A 25,538-nucleotide genomic window follows, 5' to 3' on the forward strand; every position below is an offset into this window, starting at 1 on the left:
AAGGGAGAGGCCGCTTGCCCGCCTCGCTGCCAGCCTGAGTGCTCCGCCCCCTTGCAGCTACGCCACTGCGCCCACTCCATCCTAGGGGAATCTAGTCTGGGGCGGGGGGGGGACACTAGAGAACCGGCGGAACTAAGGAGACGGTAGCTGTACCCCGGGGGAACGGAGGGGGTGGTACACCCAGTGGTTTCCCTCTAAGAAGGAAGCTGTGGGCAAGGCGCTGTGAGGGGGGACTAGCTGGGCTGGCAGGTGCTGGAGGAGTGTGAGAGAGAAGCGTGGAAGGAGTCCTGGATGTGCATAGGAGGGGGTGGGCCCTGCAGGGATACTGCTAACTGGTTTGCAGGGTGATGTAGGGCCACCCACAGGGCAGCTGCTCACAGCTGGTGGTGCGTGCTTGCTGGTGCCTGCCAGTCAACTTCTCTGGAGAGCAGTGGCCTCCAGTTCTGTTCACTGTGGTGAACAAGCTGCTTGGAATGGCCTTGTAACTGGGGACTGATTTTGGTCCTTGTATTTTGTATTGTGTTGTCATAAAGTAGTTGTTACTGCAAAGGGAGAAAGATTTGCAGAGCACATCAGTCAACCTTGGGCTGTTCCTGGTGCTTGAGATTGTGCTGGGTCGTCCTCAGGGATACAGGCACCATCACTCATCTGTTGCTTGCCTCCATCATGGCCTTTCCTGAGCCAAAACCCAAGAAGCCTGAGCTGCCAAAGAAATTGCTAGGCACGCTGGAATGTAAGCAGGGAGCTGTCAGGGCGGTGCGGTTCAATGGTGAGTGCATCCTTGGGCCTACAAGGTGGGACACTGATGTTTTATAAGTAGAGCTTTGGCATGAAGAGGCAGATATCCTGTGTTTTTATTTTCTGGTTGAGAAATAAAGTGGACTGCAAGTTTACATTAGATTTTTAAAAAATAATGATAGGTAAGAAGAAAAGGTATGCCTTGCTTCCTGGGTAAGAAAGTTTGTGATTGCATGAGGCATAGTGGAATCTGTATAGTGCAAAGTGTATTCAGGAACACCACTGGAGTGAGTCAGATTGGGTAATATTTAGTAATTCTCAGCTGTTCTTTTTCTCCCCCAGTGGATGGGAATTACAGTCTCACTTGTGGTAGTGACAAATCACTCAAGCTCTGGAACCCTTACAAAGCAACTCTTCTCAAAACATATAGTGGCCATGGCTATGAAGTGTTGGATGCAGCAGGGTAAGAGCTGGATCAGTTTCTTTTAGGGGGAAAAATGGTATGCGTACTGTGAAATGTCAGGGAATTTAACATGATAGACTAAAGGGGGTAAAAATGTCTGTACGGTATTTTATCTTCACCTCTTTTGTTTAGAAAGTAAAAATGTTACCGCACAAAAATTTGAATTCTCCCATTAGTAGATGTTAGATAAATTTTACAAATTGGCATGTATTTTCTTCCTTTGGAGGGGAAAAACTTTCTGTCTCTGCTAGAATTTAGGAAAAGCAAAAAGTTCTGAATGACACAGGCCTAAATCCTAACCAATTTTGTAGCACTGACATATCTGTGCCAGTGCGGCATGTGCTGCATCCTGCAGTTGGGTGGCAGTCATGGAGGCCTCCTCAAACCAAGGGAATGTTTGTTCCCTTACCTCAGAGCTGCATTGCCCTTACCTTGGTGCTGGAAAGTTGGTTAGGTTTGTGCCCACAGTAACTCTACTCCCTGATCACAGGAAATACCACTCATGCCCTATCCCAGCTTTTGAGGCTTGCCTCACATTTTCAAACCTATCTTTACTGTCTTAAAAGCTAGAAACTTACCTCATAAAAATTGGAGATTCTCAAAATGAATGATGGTGAATTCATCTATTACCAAATTCTGTACTCATACAATGTCAGTGAGAAATTGCAAATACAACCCAGGGAGCAGGGACTAATGAAAAGAGAAGATCTGGGAGCCAGGAAAAATGATTTCTGTTTCCATCTCAACTTTTGTCTGTCTCTCTTCTCTCTCAGATCATTTGATAATAGCCAGCTATGCTCATGTGGAGCAGACAAGACAGTAGTGCTGTGGGATGTTGCCACGGGGCAGGTGATTCGCAAGTTCCGTGGCCATGCAGGGGTAAGACTTGTTCTGCCTTTTCTGCCCCAGGAAGATTGAAGGATTCATGCCTCCACCTTTATGCACAAGAGCTTTCACCAGGAGATGATAATAGCTATGTGTGCTATTGTAGGCACTTGACAATACTGCCTCTACAGTTTGCCTGCTTTGCAGTTAGAACCCCATGTTGTTCAAGCAGGGGCTATGCTGTGTATGAGAAAACTATGCAAAACCATTTGCTTCGTGAATGAAGACAGAAATGAAGGGAAAACATCAAAGTACTACATGCTGGCTATAAGAGTACATTGGCTCTTTGGCTTGTACTGCTGGGGGTGCTAATGGAGACAGAAATCTGTGGGAATTTCAGGAATTGAAAGGGGTGAGAAATAGAAAAGGGGAGGGGGGAGAGAGTGACTGTGTGCACACACACACACGAGAGAAGTTAGCTTCTATACATGAATCTAATCCACTGGTTCCCAACCTGTGGTCTACGAGGTCTCAGGAAAGAAAAATCACCTTCAGTCACTTCAAGTGTCTCACCAAGAAAGTGCTCCCCCACAGACCTCCAGAGAGGGCGGAGAATGGACAGCCCACAGCCACAGCTGGCACAAAAGTAGCAACCCACAAATCTTGATAATAGCAAAAATTGGAATCATCATGGACCACATGCAAGCCCCCCCCCCCCCAAAAAAAAACAGGGAGTTGCATGTGGTCCATGATGATTCCAATTTTTGCCTCAGTGGGCTCCTAAAGATTTGTAAGTGATGGTGATGTTTGATTTAGCCTGGGGGAGAGTTGGCATTCTGACTTTCTCCTTTCTGTTGCCTGCAGAAGGTAAACTGTGTCCAGTTCAATGAGGAAGCAACTGTGATCCTGTCAGGTAAGGAATGATTCCTTTCTCACCCTGATTCTTGTTGTCACGCGACAAGTTTTCTAAAAGTGTTACAGGGCATGCTTCTTTGCTCTCTTACAGGTTCGATTGATTCCAGTGTCCGCTGTTGGGATTGTCGCTCACGCAGACCAGATCCTATCCAGATCCTGGATGAGGCCAAGGATGGCATCTCTAGTCTGAAGGTGTCAGACTATGAAATCCTTACTGGGTAAAGAAGATTTGGATGGGGTAAAGAACTAGTAGCAGCAGAATTAGTAGTAGGAGAAGGCAATCTCCCTGCTCTGCTAGGTCCGAGTCAGGTCCTCTTGGGACCTGCTAAGTGCTTCCAACTCATCCATGGGTGGTTCATCCCTCTGCTCACTTGCAAAGACTTAACAGGAAGCAGGCCTTTCCTGTTAACTGTTCCACAATTTCAGAACTATCATTTGTTCTTTCCCAGTCTTTGATGCTATCCCCTTCCCCCCCACACACACACACACACATGAACCCTTTTGAAGAACTTCCAATTTGTGTGCAAAAAATAAATGTAATACCTCCCCATCTCAGAATTTGGATTCTGTGGTATAAGATCTTAAATATACAATTTAAGACTCCTCCCTCTCCCATGGTCACAAGTTGGTGTGCTTGGTGATATTTGATTTACCGATTCAACTTGATTTACTGTACAGATATTTCTCTTGTTAGCTCAGTAGATGGCCATGTTCGGCGCTATGACCTGCGTGCTGGGGAGCTCTACTCAGATTACGTTGGAAGTGAGTATTGCCAACCAGTCTGTATTCAATGAAAGGCACAGTTCTTAGGGTAATAGTTCCTTTGTGCAATACATTTCCTTTTCCTCTAAGTTTCCCTGCTATAGAAGAGAAACTGAGTTTTTTCCCTTCCTTTCAAGTTCAAATTGAAGGTCTGCTACAAGGTCACAGCTTGCATCTTCAATCATATCCATTTCAGGTAGTGGTGGAATGCAGCTTACTTGATCTATTCAAGCCTCTATGCCAGACATTTTCAACCACTGTGCCATAGCGCACTGGTATGCTGCGAATGATCCCCAGGTGTGCCACAGGAATTTGAGAGATCATTTATTAATAGGGCCATTGGGGATGTGAGCCCCCCATTGCCAGCATAGTGTGCCTTGTCAATTGTCAAAAAACTGATGGTGTGCCTTGACCATTTTAGTGTCTTGCCAGTGTGCCCTGAGATGAAAAAGGTTGAAAATCCCTGCTCTGTGCCTTGTTTTTCTCCTTCAGGTTTCTTAATGTTGAAGAAATTATCAACACAGTGCTAGGAATATATTTTGAAGAATACTGTCAAGTCTCAGCTCCTTCCTACAGTAATATGTTGCTTGACACAAAACTGCCCAGCACTGCCATTTTGTCATTTTTAGGTCCCATCACATGTGTATGTTTCAGCAAAGATGGACAGTGTACACTGGCTGCTAGCTTGGATTCAACACTGCGCTTGCTGGATAAGGATACAGGCGAGCTACTGGGAGAGTAAGCAATATACTATTTCATTGCTGTGCTCCACTAGTGCTCTACTAGTGGGAACAGGGGGTTTCTTGATGTACCTATCTGTTCTTTTCAGCATAGTTTCAGTCAAAGATGGGATCTTTATGTCTAACCCTATAATCTAATATTAAGAGCTCTCCCCTGCTCCTTTCTGAAAATAGTAGTAGTTAAGGATAACTGTTTTTTCAGTGGCTTTAAGGCTGGATCCAAATGTGGTGAACCTTTGATTTAATGGACCTTGATTTAACAGACTTTAGAAGCAATGGGCATTTTCTGCTTCATTAAAAAACTAGTAATAAATTTTGCTTGTGCATATCTCAATTGATTTAAATGCTTTTGGACTTTTGGCATTGACTGACACCCCTTCTCTGCATTACAGCACAATCCATGTCTACTTAGAAGTAAGTCCCATTGAGTTCAATGAGACTTACTCCCAGGTAAGTGTGTATAGGATTGCAGCCTTACAGTCCAATCCTGAGCTGTGCGGGGCTGCAGGGCCCAAAAATAGCTGCTGCAGCATCCTGCGCACTCCGGGCGACTGCCGGCGGCTCCTCGGAAGAAGGGGACGAAAGTCCCCTTCATCCAGGTAAGCTGAGTAGCCCCGCAATGGGGGGCAGAGAATCAAGAGCCTCCGTGTTGGGTGGTGAGCCTGATACAAAGGCTCTGAATCTGGTGGAGCTTTGCTCCACTGGTCCCGCCTCCCTCTCTCCCTGCTGCCTCCCTGCCCTCTGCCCGCTTCCCCCCTCCCTAGAACACCTCCTCCCTGCCCCCCCACGTTCCCACTTACCTCTCCAATGCTTGGCAGTCTGCACGGCCGCCCAGCACTGGGCTAGCTCCAGCTGCCAGCCAGCAGTAGGGCCCACACTATTACCACAGTAAGCCAGCGCACACTATTCAGAATGGGGCAGTGAGTCAGTTAAATTGCAGGTTCACTATATGGAAGAGTTTTTATATGGAAGAGATCAAAGAGATAGTACAACATGGATCTTTTACAATATCTGTAAAGATATCTCATGGATGTGAGTCACAGCCATTCTGTCAATATCTTCTGTATACCACCTTATTCAACCAGGAACCGATAACAGCTATGAGTGGTCTAGATCAGGGGTGTCAAACTTGTTTCTTACAGCCAGCGGAATAGCATTAATGATGCATACTGAGCACCAGATGTGATGTCATCAAGCAGGTCATGACCAGAAGAAAGCACTAGTTTCTTACTTAGGAACACATTAGCTGCAAATGACAGGAGGGAAAATATACAAATCTTGATCAAATTTTCAAGATATGGGAGATCCCAATTATCATGTGGGCTGCTGTTTCAGCAGTGCTACTTCAGCACAGTTCAGTAGCTGATAGCAGCTGATGGTGGTGCTGGGAGAATCCAAAGGCCAGATAATAAGCTTCCACAGTCTGCTTCTGGCTGTATGTGATTGTGGATGACACACATGGGAGAAACATCTTCATCCTATTTCCTTGGGTATCCCTAGATATACAGGCCACAAGAATACAGCTTACAAGATGGATTGCTGCCTGAGTGAGAGAGACACACATGTTGGGAGCTGCTCTGAGGATGGGAAGGTATATTTCTGGGATCTGGTTGAGGTGAGTGGAATTGCCCAGAAAGTTGAGAGTCTTGTTCTTGAATCATCACGTGATTTTTCAGTTGCAATGAACTGTGGAGAAGGAAATCCCCTTGAAAGGGCTGGACACTGTTTATGCTTGGGAAAACAGTAGCCTTTTGCTCTGTATCCTGGTTGAGAGCAAGAACAGCAGGGGATTTGTTTCACCTGGTTGCACAAGTGAGGCTGGTGGCAGGATGAGCTCCAAAAATTTTTGAACTGAAGAGTAAAATGACTGGTTAATATAATAGGTTACAGCAGCGGTTCTCAAACTCTCAGGAAGTTGGAGCTGTAGTAAGTATAGGCGGGGGCAAGGCAGCAATACGATCCACAGGATTGTGCCCCTCTGGAGGGCCGCAGGAAGTTGCTGCCACTTACCAGAGTCTGCAATAGCCCCCCCCCCGGGGTGAAGGAAGTGACTGCGTCAGCCTCTGCAGAGCTCCTCACACTGCAGAGACCCTCAAAAATCACAATTGGGACCTGATTTTGCATTTGCAAAACTGCAAGTGGTCAGGATCACAACTTTGAGGGTCTCTGCAGCGTGAAGAGCCCTGCAGTGGCTGGCGCAGGGGCTTCCCATGCCCCGCCCCCCCCAGGAGGCTGCTGCAGACTCCGGTAAGTGACAGCAAGCCCCTGCACCCCTCCAAAGAGGCATGATCCAGTGGATCAAATTGCTGCCTTCCTCTCGCCTCTTAACCATTAGTGTTTCCTGAAGCTTGTAGATAAAACATGATCCCTGCCATTTGTCTCAAAGCTAAGTGCAGTATCTTTATTTGTGCAGGTAGCATTGCTTATCCATTGGGTAGTGAGTTTATCCTGGGGCATTTGGTGGGCCACTGTGATATATAGGAAGCTGGACTAGATGGGCCTATGGCCTGATCCAGTGGGGCTGTCTTATGAGGGAAATGCACAGCATGCACACTTCCCATTGCCTGGCATTTCTCTGCTTGATGTATAAAACTTGAGTCTTTCTGATATTGCTTCTCCGGTAGTCCCCACTCTGCTGTCGTCATTTTGTAGCCATGGGCAGAGAAGACGTATGCTGAGCTATAGGCTAGTCTGTTCTAACTGATCTTCTAGTCATCTTCCCCCTGGTCAGAACTGGTTTCTGTCTAGGGATCCTCAGATTTCACAACATCATACTTAAGGTAATGTCACTGTCACAACAGTAGTTGGATATGGTCATCTGTTGCCTACCATTCTGTAGCTGCATTTACTACAGCTTTGCATTGTCTTCTCTTGTGCCCGAGTAGTGGTTGCTGCAGTGCGAGTGGGGATCAAAACCGAAGCCCAAGTCTAGTGCCCTGCATACAGAAGTAAATGCAATCTGTCCCTCTTCTGGGTTTTGACTTCCTTCTGCCTACAGTCTGTCCTCTCTTCACAGGGATCCCTTGCACTGAGTCTATCTGTGAGCAAGAGTGCAGTCCAATCTCTGTCCTTCCACCCAACAGAGGCTTGCCTGCTTACTGCAGCAGAAGGCCTTGTGCAGCTCTGGAGGGAAGAATCTTATGTGGCTGAAGAAGGGGCACCTCCCTGATCATTATCATTCTACTTAGAACAGAGAGCCACAGAAGCAGAGAACCTTCTGGCAGACCTCACTTCAGCACAGTGCTGGGATCACTGTCTTCAGGAAGGGGTGCAATATCTGATTAGCAATAAGCATACCTTGGTCTTTGTGTCTTCAGTAGGACTAGCCTGAGGTTCAAGTCTTTAAGACATAAGAGCCTCCTTCCTTCTACCTGAGCTGCTAGAACCAAAAATTCTTTGCAAGGGCACTTTGGAATTCATCTATTATCAGCAGCAGTTCAAATGTAACATTCCTTCTTGTTAGGAGCTTTATTCTCAGTTAATGCTGTAAAGGAGTAAATACCATGATTTAGTCAAGAGACCTGTTTATTGTGTGACTGAAGTTAAAATGGCATGCTTACATTCCATCATTTCTGTGACTCTGCTGTTCATGATTCAAGTCTTCTTGAGAGTGCAAGCAGAATTTAAACTAGGATAGCTGCTTAATATTTCCTTTAACACCAGGGTCCCACTATAAAAATGAGCCAGTCACAGAAACAAATGGGGTTGTATGTGGACCAGTGATATCAAACTGCTTTCTAAATGTGAGACTACAAGGATGTTTTCATAAGTGCATGGAACTGGTCAGAGCTGTTTGGGTGAGTTAAGGAGCAAAGCATTTTAATAGGAAGCCTGGGAAAATCCAAACAAGGAAGTTAGCTCTTCATCCTGAGCATATATGTATGGCCTAGCACAGTGAGGATTGCCAGCTGATCAGGAATGGCTGAAAGATCCAAGCTGAGCGTCCCAACTGTTTCTGTGGGACAGTGAGAGTAAGCAGCAGAGTTGAGGCTACAATTCAACAGTCCTCACACCCCACTATCACCAAGTTTAGATGTAGAAGAGGCAAGAACAGAAAGTAATAAAAAAAAGCCTGTCATGAGAAGCTCCTGAAAACTGGGATTGCAAGAGGAAGGTGACTGCTTTATGAGCAGAGGACAAGGGGTATAAGCAACTTTGAGAGGAGCAACATTTTCCCCTAAAACAGTGGTTCCTAAACTGAGCTGTGGCTGCCTGGAGAGCTATGTTATCCTTGCGAAAACCCCACTGCCCTGTACAATGAATAGGGTTGTAGCCCTAATAGGGAGCTGCTGGCAATGGTCCAGTAGGTCAAGGGAGCCACCTATCAAAAGAGATTGGGAACCACTTCCCTAAAGGTTACATTGCAATTTGTCCAGGTTAGTCAGTGAACTTCATGGTAAAGCAGGGATTTGCATCTGGGGCTACATACACTCAACCCCAACACTGTAGCTGCTGCACACCACAGTGGCTCTCATGAAACCGAATCTAGCCTATACTCTTGTGAAAGACAGGGTTGGAATGTGGTCATAGGTCATATATCAGCTAGGAGCCTCCTGGCACCTGTTGCACAGCATTACTTGAACCAGCTTTTCAAGTTGGGGAAACCAAGACTGTCTGTTGGTGCCTCAGTGTCTGATTTAAATAGGAAATACACAAACTGTTGTTGGTAAGCAAGGGCGTTGCAGACCTAGGTACCAAATATAAACATTCAAGTAATAAGCAGTGCTTGTGAACATTAAAGAGCATGCCCACACATCTGTGCCAGAAAGGATCCTGCCTTCCATGCCAATGCCTGGAAGAAGGTGGTAGTTAGGTGCCAGTGGACTTAAGCCAGGGAACAGGGAGGATGGTAGAAATCAGCACATGTTGATGTGTGCCCCATGCTAGGAAAAATGTGTTTGGCAGAGTTTGGCACTCAGGAGAATTCCCAGCTAGGAAACATTAGGAATTCCGTCTTAATATGAGTGTTTCCACAAATAAGCACTATCAGTTTGCCTCTCTTATGCAACAGTTGATAGCCTGGGGCAAGAGGTATATCTGACTGAATGCTACAGAGTTATTAATCCACCCACAGTGGATACTATTTTTATGCTGGGTGACATTCTGTTACATAAACAACAAGATTCAAAGGAATCCAAGGCCATTAGAGAGTAGAAGATTTTTTTTGACTAGAAAACCAGAAGGCAGCTACTGCTGGAGGATTGAATGAAGAGCAAAACAAAGATGTGTCCTGACTTAAGTAAAAACATAGTTATAGGACAAGAGCTTCCCTCCATCCTCACAAGGGGAGTGACCAAATTTGCCCCACTGGGACAACAGTTAGACAGGGCCTTGCTCTCCTAACTCAGGAAATACAAGGGAACATTTCAGCCCAGATTACAGCTAGACTAAAAAAAAAAAATTGCAACTCTCCAGCTTTTGTTAAGATGTGTGAACACTGAAGAAAAGAATGGAATGGGGCAGAATCAGGCTTGTTGAACCTAAATTGTAATTGAATTTTGGACAGTAAAGGATTGGGAGTTAGGGAAAACAGCTCAGTCTGAGCTTTTGGAAGAAACTGAGGCTTCTATGGATTAAGTATAACGAGGGAGATTAAGAAATACCTTTTGCTTGGATGATGCAAAATGCACCAATGTGTTGCCTGACATTAGTGATACAATGGGAGCTCACTACATCAACCTTTTCAGACTCTGCATGAGAGGCATGATTGAAGATTTAGGTTTTTTTTTTAACTATATCAGTAAACTGCCTAGTCCCTACATCTTGGAACCCTATCAGGCCTTTTCAGATCATCCAAAGACATTTTTGCTTTCAATGTTAAGCTTGAGGGGTGGACAAAGCTAAAAATCTAATCTTAAAAAATTCAAAGGGGAAGAATTGTTGCACATTTGCTTTAAGTGAAATAATTTAAAAGCATGCATCACCATACACATGTACTGTATGTTGCCAACTGGGAGCTCTTGAATAGGGAGAGGTGGAAAATAAAACCCTGAGGTTGATAAATCCAGCAGGCCATTGTGTCTTTGTTTGAATCCCATTATAAATATATTCGATACATTTCAAAGAAATTTGTATCCAAATAAATGTTTTAAGAGCGCAGGCTCAAGGACCTCAATTTGGCACGGCTTTGTTGGCAAGTTTCCTTTCTTGTTTCTAAACTGTTCCATGAGGCATTGTGCTTTGAGAGACTACTGTCCAAGAGAAATAAACAAGATATCGCAGCTGATCAGCCACTGCCGCAGAACATCTTTAATTAAACTATAAACATGAATAGGAACTGGGTGGTTAAAGGGTCAGTCCAACTTGATTAAAACCTCTAGCCTCCATGATATCCACAACGCCTCTTCTTTAAGCTGACATTCTGCAAGTCACTCTCACCCACTCACCTGAAGGGTTAAGCTAGTTCTCCTTGCCCACTATGTAACTCAACATTAGCTGTTCCTATGTGCTAAGTGTGGCAGGCTTGGAAATGATAAAAGTGAGTGTGCAGCATGTGTGCACCTATTGTAAAATGAAAGTGGGTAACTAACAGGGAGGGGGGTTTGGACATGCAGTGGTATATTGACCTCTTTGCAAGCCTCTCAGTTACAGCAGCCTCAATCAAACTCAGGCTGAAGCTTCAATGCCCCCTCCCACCCCTGACCTCACAGCTCCAAAGAACATACAAATAAAACCAACCACTTAACGGGCACTGGGACTCTGGCCTCTGAGGGGAAATTGTCCAAGGCACAGGACTTGGAACCCCTGTCATTGCACATGTGGACCATCAGCTGACTCATCAGCACACACCAAGTCTCCAGACCTCCAAGGAGAAGCCACCTGAGGCAGCCACGGCCACGTTCCCATCAATGCTGATCTGCAATGAGAGAAAGGCCAGTGTGGTGGAATAAAATTATCACATTAAGCAATCCTCACAAAAACCAGAAGCATATTTCAGTGCCTAGCCCTACATAGTAAAATGCATTAGATGATTCCTGCCATAACCAATGGTTTTTATTGCTGCTGCTTCAATTTTTAAATTGTGTGTGTGTGTGTGTATTTTATAATGTATATATGTATTTTAATGTGTCATAAGCAATAATAAAGGCAGGATATAAATGAATGAAATACAAAATGCCTGAAATGTCATCTAACAGCATTCACATACATGCGTCACTTACCCCATTGAGAACGCAGCTGTGTGTCCGTGTACAGATAACCTTTGGTGGATCTGTGGGAACATGAATCTGGGAAAATAAGTCAAGAAGATTTAGGCCTGGAACCTGGAATCTTGACAGAAAAAACTTGCTTTGCAGTAGTACATACAAATGAGCTAAGGAGAAGAAACAGCGTGTGGGAGAGAGCACATGGCCAGCACCACAAGATGTATGTTCCTATGCAACTAATCTGACACACTCCAGCTCCAACAAAGAACTGCATTTTAAACTGATGAAGACAGATAGTTCTTGGTGGAGCCATGGACATGGAACCAGGTGCAAAGAGAGCTTTTAAAATGCTAGCCATAATTTACCATCTCTGTTCTAAGCCATTAGTTATACTCTCCAACAGCTGGTGACAGAACCAAAGGGTTTTGGCTCCTTTAGCTATGACTTCAGCTGACAAAGAGCATCACTGCTCCTTTGCTCTCTGCAAATGGAGGAAGATAGTAGACTGGTTAAGATATGCTCCCATAGATATAAGATAGGGGAAACCCATGTCAACTGGATCTGCCTATTGTTTTCAGGCCTGTAATTTAAATATCACAACTTACACGCAGTGTCTTGTCAGTAGAAGTTGTATACAGTGTGCCCAATGAGTGTTGAACGCCGGTGATCTGGGAGCGATGACCCACATCAAAGTACTGTGGAGAGAAGTAATGGTGAGGCTTTAAAATATGCCATGGAAGCCAATGCGAGCAAGTTTGCTTAATCTTACAATAGCTGTATTTTTTATGGTTAAGCACCAGCCAATTCTATACCAGTTCAGTGGAAGATACTTCCTTATTTCAGTTCAGACATGACTGATAGCAGAAGCCAAAATAAATAAAAAAAATGGCCCCAAATTGTCATAGCTCATGAGATTTCTAAATCCCAGCAGCATTAGAGATATCTCCACAATCTATTGCAAGCAGCAACTTATGCTATGCTGTTTGAAGTATAACTTATTTTGTGGGTGGAGTTAGAGAAGTACCATATTTCTTTGTGTCTGTGTGATCCAACTTCTCTCAGCATACCCGGATGTTTTGGAAGCTTCCTCCTCTGTTCTCAAAGACATACAGCAGCCCAAGATTGTCACCAGCCCACAGTTGAGCACCCTGGTAAGACATGGAGAGGAGGTAGGAATCCAGCTGGAGAAGGAATGGAACAAGTATCACTAACAATAGCAGGAAATAAAGCATAACAAAATGTTCATGTAGGTAATGAATGGCTTAATAAAGTAGGTGGCTGAAAGCAAGTAAGTCATATGTGCTACACAGAAGACAAAAAATGCTCAGAGCCACTTCCCAATACAACTGGAGTTGGGGAAGAACTTCCAGCCCTAAATACTGAGAGATCAGCAAGAGTTAAACACTAACATTTTGACTATCTCCCTACATGGGCTTGATTCAGGCAACAGTTAAGATTCAGGACAGCAATGTTAGGTTGGGCAAGACCAGGTACAGAGTCCAAGTAAATTCAAGTCTCTCAATCCCCAGGATCAATGACAGGGCCTTTTCAGTTCTGGCCAAGTCAGGGATACTCTCCCCAGGTAGGCAGAGAGCCTGATGTGTTTTTGGCACCAAGTGGAGACCATTTTATTTGCACAGGCTCTTAAAAAGATTGCACTTTTATACATTGTTCTAATCTGACTTTTCTCCTCTCTTTGCTATTCTTGTTTTATTTTGAATTTTGATATAAAGGTGGTGCCTCAGCATCCATGGGGTTTCCATTCCCAGAACCTCTGCAGATGCTGAAACCTGGAAATAATTAAATCCATGGATCAGGGCACCCAGGCCTGTCACATGTGACAGAAGCTGTGCTCATGTCCAGAAGGTGTTCTGAGGCCCAGAACACCTGGCCAAATGGGCCTCAGAAACCCCCCTGGAGGTGTTTAAAGGGCACTTAGATTTTTTGCAGAAAACTGGAAGTGCCCTTCCAGAGGAAGTTTCCAAGACCCATGGAGGCTGTGCACAGTCTTGCCTGAGAGGCTCAGTGGGTCTTCAGCTGCAAGTTTGGGATCAGTGGTGGTTAAAAATCTGCTAATTAAGAGGTCCCATCTGTATTTGTTATTGTTCAATTTAAAATTAAATTAGCTGCTCTTTTGCCCAAAAAGCAGGCTAGAAACTCTAAACCAGTGTTTCCCGAACTGCAACGTGAGGCACTGTGGGTTGCAACCCAATGCTCGGTGGGGTGCCTGCAAAGTCTTTGTGAGCTTCCAGAGACTGCTTCCAGGTCAAACCACGGCCACAACCCACTTCATGGGCCCTAGAATGCCTCCTATATGTGACTGAAGTGACTTCTGGTTTGTGTCTCCAGCTTCTGGGAGGTGATTTGGGACCAATGGAGACAAATGAAGTGGGTAGCAGGTTCAGTGCAACCTGGAAGCAGCCTCTAGGACTTCCAAAAAGGCTTTCTGAATGAAGCATTGAGCATTGGTTGCAATCCTCTGCAAAGCACCAAGTGGATCATGGCACTCAAGAGTTTGAGAACCACTGCCCTAATCCATTACCATGTCTGTACCAAATGTCCTATACACCAAAGTGCCACACTGAGCACTAATATAAAAACTCATATTTGCACTAAGTTGGACACAACAGATACCAGAAGTTTGGCTTACAGTTTCAACCTTCACACCAATTCAGAACAGCCAGCAAACAAAATTTCTAAAGAAAGATCAGGAGGATTTCATACAAAATTCAGGAAAAAACATCCACACATTCCAATTCTCTTGACTATTTTCCATGGAATTCTGGCTAGGAAAAGGAAACTCAAAAGTTCTGTTGCTCACATGTAGTTTCTGGAGGACACTGTTGGCCCGCCTGTCAAAACACACCAGCGTTCGATCCTCGCTGGCAGAGATGATATAATGCTCATCAGCTGCCAGGGATAAGACTGCACTGGAATGAAGCTTGCGGCTCTTCACTAGGGCTTGAGCAGCTGTGACAAAGGAACCAAAAGACACATCACAAGAGCCCAGTCACCAACGCAATTATCTAACAAAATAGGGGTATCTAACAATGTAACAATGGTATCAATGCAAGTATCTAACAAAATAGCTCAATTAGTTGGACACCTCACACGCACGCTTTCTTCCCTTTTAGGGTCACAATCCTCCAGCTAAGATCTCCTCCTTTCCATGGACCATAACTAAACAGAAGGAAAGAGCTTCTCTGATGGTCTCTGGCTAATGTCTCCAATTTCATATTCCTGACTACTCTGGAAACAGACCTTGCCTTTCCAGATACTGGATGTGGGAAATAAATAAGGTGACCTGCCCCCCTCAACCAGTTGACAATTTCTTAGCAGTGCTTCTAACAGAAGCAGTTTTAGAAACCACTACACTAAATTCTCTAGAAGGCAGTCTGGAGTGACTGGTAGCTGCTTAGGGACCTCAGAGACAAAATACTTGTCAGAGGGGTACCCCTCTATCTTTTTTGGCTATCTGCACAGCCAAAAAACTAAGACTTCTTTCCCACTAAGAAGGAAAACATGAGTTCACAAGCTCTCCATACTCTTAACACAGACATTAACAGCTTGCAACTACCATTTGAAAAATAAGGAATGCCACTATCGTGGCAAATGGCACTACAGAGCAGCTTCCCAGCATGAAAGGGCATTAAAGGGGGTTGGCAGCAACAGCTCAAAAGATCAGGACCACAGAAAACTGGCACTAACCTCGTGGATCATAGACAGTCACTTTCTTGTCATAAGTTCCAGTCACCAGGATGTCAGGCAAATAAGAGAGGCACAGCACAGCTGCTTTCCCTCTAGGATGAGCAAAACACACACTTCAAGTTCACACAACTGAGCCAGTAAGCCTCTACTCATGCCATTTCTAGACTGGTACACTTCAAAAGAGGAGCTAGCTGGCTCTCACTTTCCTGCCTCCCAGGGCCCTGTAAGATGACTGGAAAGTTAAGCAAGTACAATCATCATCACTGTCCAATACTGCATCAGCCAGCTCTTACCCCTTCTGCCTGCTTCCTCCTACTCAGAATTTATTGCCTTGGTATATGTAACACACTCTATCCTATTTTCTTTCCTCCCGCTTTCACTGGTCTCTGTAGTGAATCCTAAGCAGCAGTCTACCAATTTTGGCTCACCAAGCAAATATTTGTGGCCACCAGACTACATCCCAATGGGGCATTCAACCAACAATCTCATACTGTACTTCTAAAATGTAGTGCAAGGTCAGAGACAATTACCAGTTTCAGCCTGGGTGAGCTTTGAGACATTGTTCCCAGCCCTCCTTTCTAGCTTGGACCTGGAGAGGGGTTAGGATCTTGTCATTCGACTACTGCACTTGCAAGGCATTCCTTGCAACACAATGGTCAAAGCATCTAACTCCATCTAACTCCAAGCTGGAGGAGAGCAACAGGAACTTATCTGTTGCCATTGGTGGAACACACCTCAGAAGCCCTGTGACCAAACACTCCCCAGCTTTTCTTCTGTACTTGTCTCTGGGGACAAGGCAGGGAACTGCAATATAACTGTAGGGACAATTTCTGTCCCTCTGTCTAAAGCTCCAAGTTGAGAGGAAGTCTGAGACTTGCCTTGCTCACTAGACAGTGGTGGTGGTGCACTTAATAGCCAGCAAATGTGGAAATCTGGTTAGAAGGCCTTGGTTGATCAGTGCCACTAAGAGTGAATAGACTAACCATCTTAAATATTTCATGATGGGTTCCTGTACAATTTACTCCCTTTATTCAGAGTCACAATTTAGTACCCTATGGCCCTGCTTCTAGTCCTCCTTTGCAACTTCCTCTTTTACATACCCAAACCAGTGGCAGCCTATACCATGACACTGAATTCCCCCACCTTTGCTGCTCTTGTGGCATCTCTGTAGAGGGAGGAAGGCAGGCAGGTGCCCATGATGAGTACCCATGGCTAATGATGGGGAAGACAGGCCCCCCCACTCCCCTCTACCTTTACATAATGGAGCTCAGCGTGCAGTCTCACTTCTTTTCTATGCTGCTTCTGTTTGAAGTAAATAGAAGCAATACATCCTGAGAAGCACGTTTCTCCATTTCAAAGAGAAGCAGTGCAGAGGAGGGAGGCTGCGTGCGTCACTCTGATATGTTGCTCTCAGCAAGTCTCAACATGGCTGGGGGCTTGGCTGTTCACCACCCTTCCAACAGTGCCACCTGGTTGTGTCAGGCTGCTTCAGGGCAAGGCTGGCCCGGCCCAAACATAGGTTTTGGTTCATGCAGAAGCTTTCACAGGTCAGTATTTCCAGAGAATGCCCCTGCAGCCTCCTCTTCAGCTGAGTGTTTGGCAAAGCTCCAGATTCTGCTACTCCTATTTTAGATTTCCAAGCACAGACCACAGTAGGGGGCCACATTACCTGATTTCTCCAAACTGCTGCCCATCAGCAGCCATGTCCCAGAGCTTCACTGTGCTGTCCCAGGAGCCTGAGCACACCCGGTCATCTCTTGCAGCCAGTGACCAAACCCATCCCTAGGCAGTAAAAAGGAGGAGTTAAGACCTGTCATGTTTCAGCCCTCTCCAACTCTTTAGAAATCATGTGATATCATTCCGATGACAAATAAAGAACACACAATGAGTCCAACCCAACAGCTGAATCCAAATAGTAACTGTCCTGTAGCAGAAATCAGCCTTACATACTATAAACAGGCACAAATAACCAATTCATGCTATGCAGAATTCATTCTACACAGCATAATTCATTTTTTCAGTTGTCTACCCTGTGGGTTTTTCCTGTATTTGTAGTCAGTATGGAAAAGGGAAAATAGCTCCTTTACAAAGGAGAAGCATTGCTCCACTTCCAGAGTTCAAATATTTATGTTATGACTTGGTGTCTCAAGAATTCTGTGATCCAGGACTGGACCAGTCACTGTTAAAATTTATTTCCTACGCAGACTCATTCCTGTTCCTCCTACTAAATTGGAGATGGCTTGACAGTGGCTTTCCCTTCTAGGAGAAAAGCCCAGGAGTTTCTCACTAATCAGAAGACAGCAAGGACTCCAACCTCTATCTTCTTCCTGGGCAGGGTGGACCAGCTTCCTGCCAGGATAGATTAGTGGTTATCCAGATCTCCTCCCTTTTGTATAGACTAATGGCTCTATGGCTAGCTGCAAAGGAGAAACTGCAGTCTGGAGAGATAGCTTGAACTGGTTTTCTGTTAAATGTTAAAAGTATGTGCTATACTTTTTAAAGAAGATAGGGAAGACTGGGGACAAGTAATGCTATAAAGGGGATGTGTTGTAGAAGTGTTAGAGGGGAAAAGGAAAAATGTGTTAAAGTTATCTGAAACGTCCTACTGGTGGAATGTCACTCCCTGAAACCCATCTCCCTTTATGAGGGTCAATGTACTGGAAGACTTGAGTATTTGGATCTAGGTGCAGGGGTGGCTAGAAGTTTTAGACTAACATTATGAGATTCCTGTTAAATATGATTAGTCTTATTTCAGTGCATTCTAAATTACATTTATAATATTTATATACTGCTTTTCAACAAAAACGCTCTCAAAGTGGTTTACACAGCAAAAGAAATGAAGATAGTTTCCTGTCCCAAGTTTTGCTAGTAATATCAAAATGTTTTGGATATTTTATACTTCCATAGTATGATCATTTTAAAAATAAATAATAATGCCCAATCCCAATGAAGGGGTCAGACACTGAATTTAAGTTACCCTGTGTGTGCCATTACGTTCCGTTCCCAGTGCCTTCACCAACACTTTTTCTGGTGCTCCATCCAACTGTCTCAGGTCCCACAAGTTGACATTTCGGTCTCGAGAACCCGACACACAGAGTTCCCCACCCTGGACAATGAAAAAACAATTGATACCTAGTTATGGTACAGTGGTTAGAATGCTGAATTGGGACCTTTGCAATTGGGTTCAAATTCCCACTCAGCTATGAGGCTCATTGGGTGAACGTGGGCCAGTCATTCTCAGCCAGCCCAGGATAAAGGAAAAGGAAAGAACCATGTATACTGCTTTGAGTTCTTTAGAGGAAGGATGGGATAGAAGTGGCAAAAAATATATGCATTAAATAGATGAATTCAGCCTTAAAAGGGGTACTACAAAGGGTGAGATGTCAAAAACCAAAACTATGCATATCCCTGAACAATCCATTCTGGAACAATTTGGCATGGTCTTGGATGGAACAGCAGGGGCAGTACTGGCAAAAGCACCTTCTGGTCTTGCTCAGTCCAACATTACAGACATCAACCATGTAATTTTCCAACTGAGCGCAGGTTGGGCATCAAAATTATGCAGGGAATGGACAGAGTGGATAGGGAGATGCTCTTTACACTCTCACATAATACCAGAACCAGGGGACATCCACTAAAATTGAGTGTTGGGCGGGTTAGGACAGACAAAATAAAATATTTCTTTACTCAGCGCGTGGTCGGTCTATGGAACTCCTTGCCACAGGATGTGGTGCTGGCATCTAGCCTAGACGCCTTTAAAAGGGGATTGGACGAGTTTCTGGAGGAAAAATCCATTATGGGGTACAAGCCATGATGAGTATGCGCAACCTCCTGATTTTAGGAATGGGTTAAGTCAGAATGCCAGATGCAAGGGAGGGCACCAGGATGAGGTCTCTTGTTATCTGGTGTGCTCCCTGGGGCATTTGGTGGGCCGCTGTGAGATACAGGAAGCTGGACTAGATGGGCCTATGGCCTGATCCAGTGGGGCTGTTCTTATGTTCTTATCAGCGCCGGGACTGCAATCTACACAGCATGTTGGCTATCAATTATCCAAGCTAAAATATTCTAAGGATGATAGCACCAGCCCTCAATTCCCCCCCTTCCAGATGTCCCCCCTCCCTCCAAAAAGGAATGATGTAGGAACAGGAACTTCCACTTGGAGGTGGTGAATTTGGCTGGATGAATGGGGGGGGGGGGAGAGAATGCTTTCAGATGAATCATGCAGAAGTTTTGACAAAATACACAGCATTTAGAACATAGTCCTGCTAACAGAACTTCATGACTGGTTATGCTCATGTTGAAAGGCCTTTGTTGTCCAAAAACAATATTGTACATATGAAGTAGTCTTCTACAGAGTCACAACACTGATCTACCTAGGTCAGCATTTTCTAGACCAGGGGTATCAAACATAAGGGCTGCAGGCTGGATAGGGGGCCCCAGAAGCTCTTTATCTGACTCATGCAACAGTTTGGCTCTCCCCATGCTGCCCTTTCAGTAATGCTGCTTCTGCCAAAGTTGTCAGAGGGTGAGATGGAAAGAGGTCTCAGTAGACAAGGAATGCTAGGGGGGAAGAGGCAGACCAAGGTAGGTGAGAAAGAGGCGCTGGGAGAGCCCAATTATCACACAGGCTGCCCTTTCAGCCGCTCTACTTCTACCGAGGTGTCACTACACAGAGCACTTCCCAGCTTCTGAATTGCAGTGATGCCTCCGAAGAAATGGCACTGCTAAAAAGGTTGCCTGTGTGATAATTGGGCTCTCCCATATCTTCAAAATATGGCCCTGATTTGCATGTTTTTGCTTCTGTCATTTGCAACTATGAGTTCCTATGTGAGAACAAAGGGCTTATGTCTGGCTATCATCTGCTTAAAGTTGTCACTTACTGATCGCTTCCAGCCCTCAGCAGGCATCCTGAATGCTATTGGGCCTGCTTGTATGAAATTAGTGTGACACTCCTGGTCTAGACTGACTGGCAGCAGCTCTCCAGGATTTCAAGCAGGGGTCTTTTCTTAGGCCTGCCTGGAGATGCTATCAGGGATTGAATTCAGCACCTTCTGTGCACATAGCACGTCTCCACCACCGAGGTACAGGCCCTCCCCTGTACAAATAAAAGCAGTACAAAGAGAGTGGCATTCACCTGAAGGAGTAGTACAGAATCAACGGAGGCAAAATGACCATCAGCAAGGGAAAAGTATTCTGCATTCTTGCCATTCTCTGTCCATTGTTGGAGGTGCTCCTCTAGTTCAATGCAGGCAGTTGGCCAGTTAAATTCAGCATCTGTTGAGAGATGAAAGGGATTTGGGTTCTTCAGGCTGTGTAGATCAACCTCCAGCAACACAGAAAACTTTGATTCATTTGCAATAGTTATATATACTGCTTTTCCACGCAGGTGTTCTCAAAGTGGTTTATAAAAAAAAATCAACACAATTCAAACATCAAAAAATATATTAGCTAAAAAGCATTTATGAGAAAATTAAGCCGCAACAGCTGCTACTTCACATAAGTGAGTTGTGATCAATTCACTTTGAGCCCTGAAAGGACATGATGCTTAATTCCAGGGTCTGTGCTCAGCTTTATTACAAATTCTGAGCTTAGCTACAGCTTTTTGAAAATAAAAGGCACAGTATTCTACTTGTAACACAGGAGAAAGACAGTATAGTACATATTTGGAAAGGCTAAGAAGGCCCAAGAGTTACAGAATCTGGAACAGACAAGTGCTAGCTTACAACCATATCACCTGTTCCCTTTCAGGTACAAGAAAATAAACCCATCTTTTAGTATCCTTCTCCTCCCACCCTAGAGCAGAGCTTCCCAAACTTTTTAGCAACAGGACCTACTTTTTAAAACGACAATCTACAGTGACCCATGTAGCTTTACTACATGAAAAAGAGATCCAGAAAGAAACATTTGTATTAATAATTAATAAATTATTATTTAATAATTGGGATCCGGTGCTCCCAAGGCTGCTAGAGACGTTACATATGGTATATGTTTGTAGACATTTGCTAGACTGTCCCTAGAAATGGAGTTCAAGGACTGTTTCCCCCAAACCTTTACAATCATTCCAGGGTACCCAGAAGGCTGAGCAAGATGTGCAATTAGGGACTTTCAGGTCAAACAAAAGGCTGAAACTGGGTTCACATGTGATCTAAGACACACCAGTTACTACAGAAAATTGGAAAAATGTTACATTTTAATTTGGGGGTATATCATTCCAGCCACAAAAGTGGTCTTTCCCTCTGGATTGTCTGCTACTGGAATTTTCTTCTGCAAACTGGGCAAAGGTGCTTGCAAAGTTTTTAAAAATATATTTCAGAAAGTTTTCACAATGCACCAAAAATTGGCTCCCAATCCATTGATGGGTCCTGACCCACAGTTTGGGAAACAATGCCCTGGACAACTACCACTTACAACGTTCTTAAGAGGCAAAAACTTATGAAACACAGGAGAAACTGTTTAATAAGAGAGGCAGTTGGATTAACAAGACAAATCACTACAGACAGAAAGGGAGCCCACCTTCCACAACTGGGTAGCAGCTACCAATTCTCTTCTGCAAGCGAATTCTCCAAGTGACTTCATCCTGCACAATGTCCCTCAGTGTCCGGCAGACCAAAGGAAGGACACCCAGAACAAACCTGGCCTGCAGGTAGGAACAGATCTCCAAGATCAACTCCAGAGGAAGAGACAACAGCTGTGAATCAGTTTCATCACTAATTGGAGACTTTTTTAGCTCTAGCGGAGGAGACCTGTGCTCTGAAGCTCGGGTCCTACCACCTATTGAAAGAGACTCAGGGGGCAGGCACTGGGCGGACCTCTTTGAACCAAGAACACGTTCAATGTACTCCTGAGCCTGAGCATCTGGATCGTCTTTGCACTCTGTGTCAGAATCATTGTCAGAACCTTGGTTTTCAGTAGAAAAATCAGGACCAGCATCCATGACTGTATGTGGAACAAAGAGAGAGTTAAGGCAAGGAGCTATAAAACTGGGATTGTGATGCACCATTTTGATAAGCAGTACTGTACAATTTTACTCCAAGGGCACAATAGTTTTCACAGAGTCACAGCTGCTGTGCAGGCCTGGCTCTCATAGCGGCCTTCTCTCCTGAAGCCTTGCTTCTTCTTGGTAGGCCACCAGAGTGCCCACTTGGGCTGGTAAATACTAGTGGGGGGCAGGCTGCTGAACTGACAGGTCTGGCTGTCGTCAGATTCCTGTCAGAGAAGGGCTAGGTGGACATGACCCTTGGCCAAGACAGGGGAGCTGAGCTAACATGGGGGGGGGCTGGTTGAGCTAATGTGTGTGTGGGGGGGAAGGCTATTGGTAAGAAGGCAAGAAAGTGGGGAGGGCCTGGTTGTCTTGGTTTGGCTATGGCAGTAGGCATCAGAGGGTTAGGCATGGGAGTGCAGTGAGAGAATAAGAGAACCTGACACTCACTAGCAAGTGCACATTCCTCTAGAGTAGGCTGCAAAGGGCATGCTGAGCCACAGTGGTGGGAGGGAAACAGGACTAGATGGCAATTACAGGAAGAACAAAAGATCAGGTGCTGCTGCGACCTGCCCACTTGTGCCACCTACTTACAGGCAGGTACCACAGTGGCCTCCTGAGAAAAAACTCAGATCTGGAAAGAGGACAAGGCAACGCCCAGCCAACAACCTGCCGCCTGCCCCCACCCACCGTGGCCCAGAGCAGTTCCTGCTGAAAGCCAAGCCAGGCCCAAACACCAGCTCGCTTTCCCACCACCGCTGCCACTGCCCAGTGCGCTGGCTGAAGACTGCCAGGCCTTCACAGCTGTGCAGCACCTACTCACCGCACCTCGTCAAGAGCCCCCAGCGTCCCCCGGCGCACTGGAAGGTGAAAGCACACCGGCTCTGCTCCAGCTCCGAAGAGGAAAGTGTGGAAGCAGCAGCACACCGGAGGCGACTGCGGCTGAGCAGCTCCGAGAGGGGCTGCCCCCCGAGCCCTCCTCAGCCGCAGTGGGCGCTTCACCCCAGAGCCCCTCTGGCGCCCGGGCAGGCCAGACCAGGCCAGGCCTTCCTCCCCACAGCCCAGCTCAGGCGCACTCCTCGGAGGCAGCGAGGGGCCTGCAGGAGGCGCTGTTCTCTCCGGGGCCTTCCCTGGCGGCCCCCGCCCGCCTCATCCGGGAGGCACTGCGGGCGAACGCCAAGGGGAACGTCAAGCCCGTCCCCCAGAAGGAAACGGCACACCCGTCGCGGTGCCTACTGGGCGCCGCGGGCTCTGTCACGAGCGGGCTGGCGGCTCTGGGCTCGCACGGCCACCGCCGCCCCCTCCCCGGCCTGAACTGGAGTATCCCGGCCCCCCTCACCTCGCGACGCGCCCCGTCTCCAAGGAGAAGCCGCTTCCGGTGGGGAATGACCGCGTCCCTGCTGCAGCAGGCTGGCTGGGCTCGGCTTAAAGGGCGCGTGCCAGCTTCGAAGATGCTGCTTTACGCAACCTCCGGGCTACACGCCCAATCCTAGGCATGTCTACTCAGAAGTAAGTCCCATTTTAGTCAATGGGGCTTACTCCCAGGAAAGTGTGAGGAGGATTAAGAACATAAGAACAGCCCCACTGGACCAGGCCATAGGCCCATCTAGTCCAGCTTCCTGTATCTCACAGCAGCCCACCAAATGCCCCAGGGAGCACACCAGATAACAAGAGACCTCATCCTGGTGCCCTCCCCTACATCTGGCATTCTGACTTAACCCATTTCCAAAATCAGGAGGTTGCGCATACACATCATGGCTTGTACCCCATAATGGATTTTTCCTCCAGAAACTTGTCCAATCCCCTCTTAAAGGTGTCCAGGCCAGACGCCATCACCACATCCTGTGGCAAGGAGTTCCACAGACCAACCACACACTGAGTAAAGAAATATTTTCTTTTGTCTGTTCTAACTCTCCCAACATGCAATTTTAGTGGATGTCCCCTGGTTCTGGTGTTTTGTGTGTAAAGAGCATCTCCCTATCCACTCTGTCCATCCCCTGCATAATTTTGTATGTCTCAATCATGTCACCCCTCAGGCATCTCTTCTCTAGGCTGAAGATGCCCAAACACCATAGCTTTTCCTCATAAGGAAGGTGCCCCAGCCCCGTAATCATCTTAGTCGCTCTCTTTTGCACCTTTTCCATTTCCACTATGTCCTTTTTGAGATGCAGCGACCAGAACTGGACACAATACTCCAGGTGTGGCCTTACCATAGATTTGTACAACGGCATTATAATATTAGCTGTTTTGTTCTCAATACCTTTCGTAATGATCCCAAGCATAGAATTGGCCTTCTTCACTGCCGCTGCACATTGGGTCAACACTTTCATCAACCTGTCCACCAACACCCCAACACCTCTCTCCTGATCTGTCACAGACAGCTTAGAACCCATTAGCCTATATGGGAAGCTTTGATTTTTTGCCCCAATGTGCATGACTTTACACTTACTGACATTGAAGCGCATCTGCCATTTTGCTGCCCATTCTGCCAGTCTGGAGAGATCCTTCTGGAGCTCCTCACAATCACTTCTGGTCTTCACCACTCGGAAAAGTTTGGTGTCGTCTGCAAACTTAGCCACTTCACTGCTCACCCCGGTCTCCAGGTCATTTATGAAGAGGCTGAAGAGCACTGTTCCCAGGACAGATCCTTAGGGCACACCGCTTTTCACTTCTCTCCATTGTGAAAATTGCCCATTGGCACCGACTCTGTTTCCTGGTCTTCAACCAGTTCTCAATCCATGAGAGGACTGTCCTCTAATTCCCTGACTGTGGAGTTTTTTCAGTAGCCTTTGCTGAGGGACCGTGTCAAACGCCTTCTGAAAGTCCAGATATATAATGTCCACGGGTTCTCCTGCATCCACATGTCTGTTGACCTTTTCAAAGAATTCTATAAGGTTTGTGAGGCAAGACTTACCCTTACAGAAGCCATGCTGATTCTCTCTCAGCAAGGCCTGTTCATCTATGTGTTTTGAGATTCTATCGTTGATGAGGCATTCCACCATCTTACCCAGTATAGATGTTAGGCTAACTGGCCTATAGTTTCCTGGGTCCCCCCTCTTTCCCTTTTTAAAGATAGAAGTGACATTTGCTATCCTCCAATCTTCTGGCACCATGGCCGTTTTGAGGGACAAGTTGCATACTTTAGTCAAGAGATCTGCAACTTCATTCTTCAATCCCTTAATACCTCTTGGGTGGATGCCATCAGGGCCCGGTGACTTACTGATCTTTAATTTATCAATGAGGTCTGAAACATTTTCTCTTTT

General features: G+C 45.8%; 2 protein-coding genes across 6 annotated transcripts; one reads left to right on the top strand and one right to left on the bottom strand.

Annotated features, from left to right (window-relative positions):
- The first annotated feature begins 197 nt into the window (after positions 1–197).
- Positions 198–11,522, top strand: WDR83 (WD repeat domain 83). The gene is made up of 9 exons (XM_066613596.1): positions 198–769; positions 1,081–1,201; positions 1,975–2,080; positions 2,891–2,939; positions 3,033–3,159; positions 3,636–3,703; positions 4,333–4,441; positions 5,944–6,058; positions 7,460–11,522. The coding sequence occupies exons 1-9, from the start codon at positions 667–669 to the stop codon at positions 7,610–7,612; spliced, it is 951 nt and encodes a 316-aa protein (XP_066469693.1). The 5' UTR covers positions 198–666; the 3' UTR covers positions 7,613–11,522.
- FBXW9 (F-box and WD repeat domain containing 9) lies at positions 10,667–23,695 on the bottom strand. 5 transcript variants are annotated; one of them, XM_066613593.1, is made up of 11 exons: positions 23,615–23,695; positions 21,810–22,232; positions 20,431–20,570; positions 18,274–18,402; positions 16,966–17,078; positions 15,297–15,388; positions 14,410–14,558; positions 12,656–12,769; positions 12,194–12,283; positions 11,604–11,669; positions 10,667–11,299 (listed from the first exon to the last, which is right to left on the bottom strand). In XM_066613593.1, the coding sequence occupies exons 2-11, from the start codon at positions 22,228–22,230 to the stop codon at positions 11,222–11,224; spliced, it is 1,392 nt and encodes a 463-aa protein (XP_066469690.1). In that variant the 5' UTR covers positions 22,231–22,232; positions 23,615–23,695; the 3' UTR covers positions 10,667–11,221. The 5 variants fall into 5 exon arrangements, with proteins under 5 accessions (XP_066469690.1, XP_066469691.1, XP_066469688.1 ...); XM_066613594.1 differs by lacking the exon at positions 23,615–23,695 and adding an exon at positions 23,512–23,593; XM_066613591.1 differs by lacking the exon at positions 23,615–23,695 and adding an exon at positions 23,104–23,502.
- Positions 23,696–25,538: the final 1,843 nt, after the last annotated feature.

The sequence above is a fragment of the Tiliqua scincoides genome, chromosome 2, assembly GCF_035046505.1.
Source record: "Tiliqua scincoides isolate rTilSci1 chromosome 2, rTilSci1.hap2, whole genome shotgun sequence".
NCBI classification, from domain to species: Eukaryota; Metazoa; Chordata; class Lepidosauria; order Squamata; family Scincidae; genus Tiliqua; species Tiliqua scincoides.

Coding starts and splice junctions, on each gene's coding strand:
- WDR83 (XM_066613596.1), top strand. CDS start 667: ATGGCCTTTCCTGAGCCAAAACCCAAGAAGCCTGAGCTGCCAAAGAAA. Junction 2,940..3,032: donor AGCAACTGTGATCCTGTCAG/GTAAGGAATGAT, acceptor GCTCTCTTACAG/GTTCGATTGATTCCAGTGTC. Junction 3,704..4,332: donor CTACTCAGATTACGTTGGAA/GTGAGTATTGCC, acceptor TGTCATTTTTAG/GTCCCATCACATGTGTATGT.
- FBXW9 (XM_066613593.1), bottom strand. CDS start 22,230: ATGGATGCTGGTCCTGATTTTTCTACTGAAAACCAAGGTTCTGACAAT. Junction 12,770..14,409: donor GTGTCCTCCAGAAACTACAT/GTGAGCAACAGA, acceptor TTCCTTCTCCAG/CTGGATTCCTACCTCCTCTC. Junction 11,300..11,603: donor ACAGCTGCGTTCTCAATGGG/GTAAGTGACGCA, acceptor CTCTCATTGCAG/ATCAGCATTGATGGGAACGT.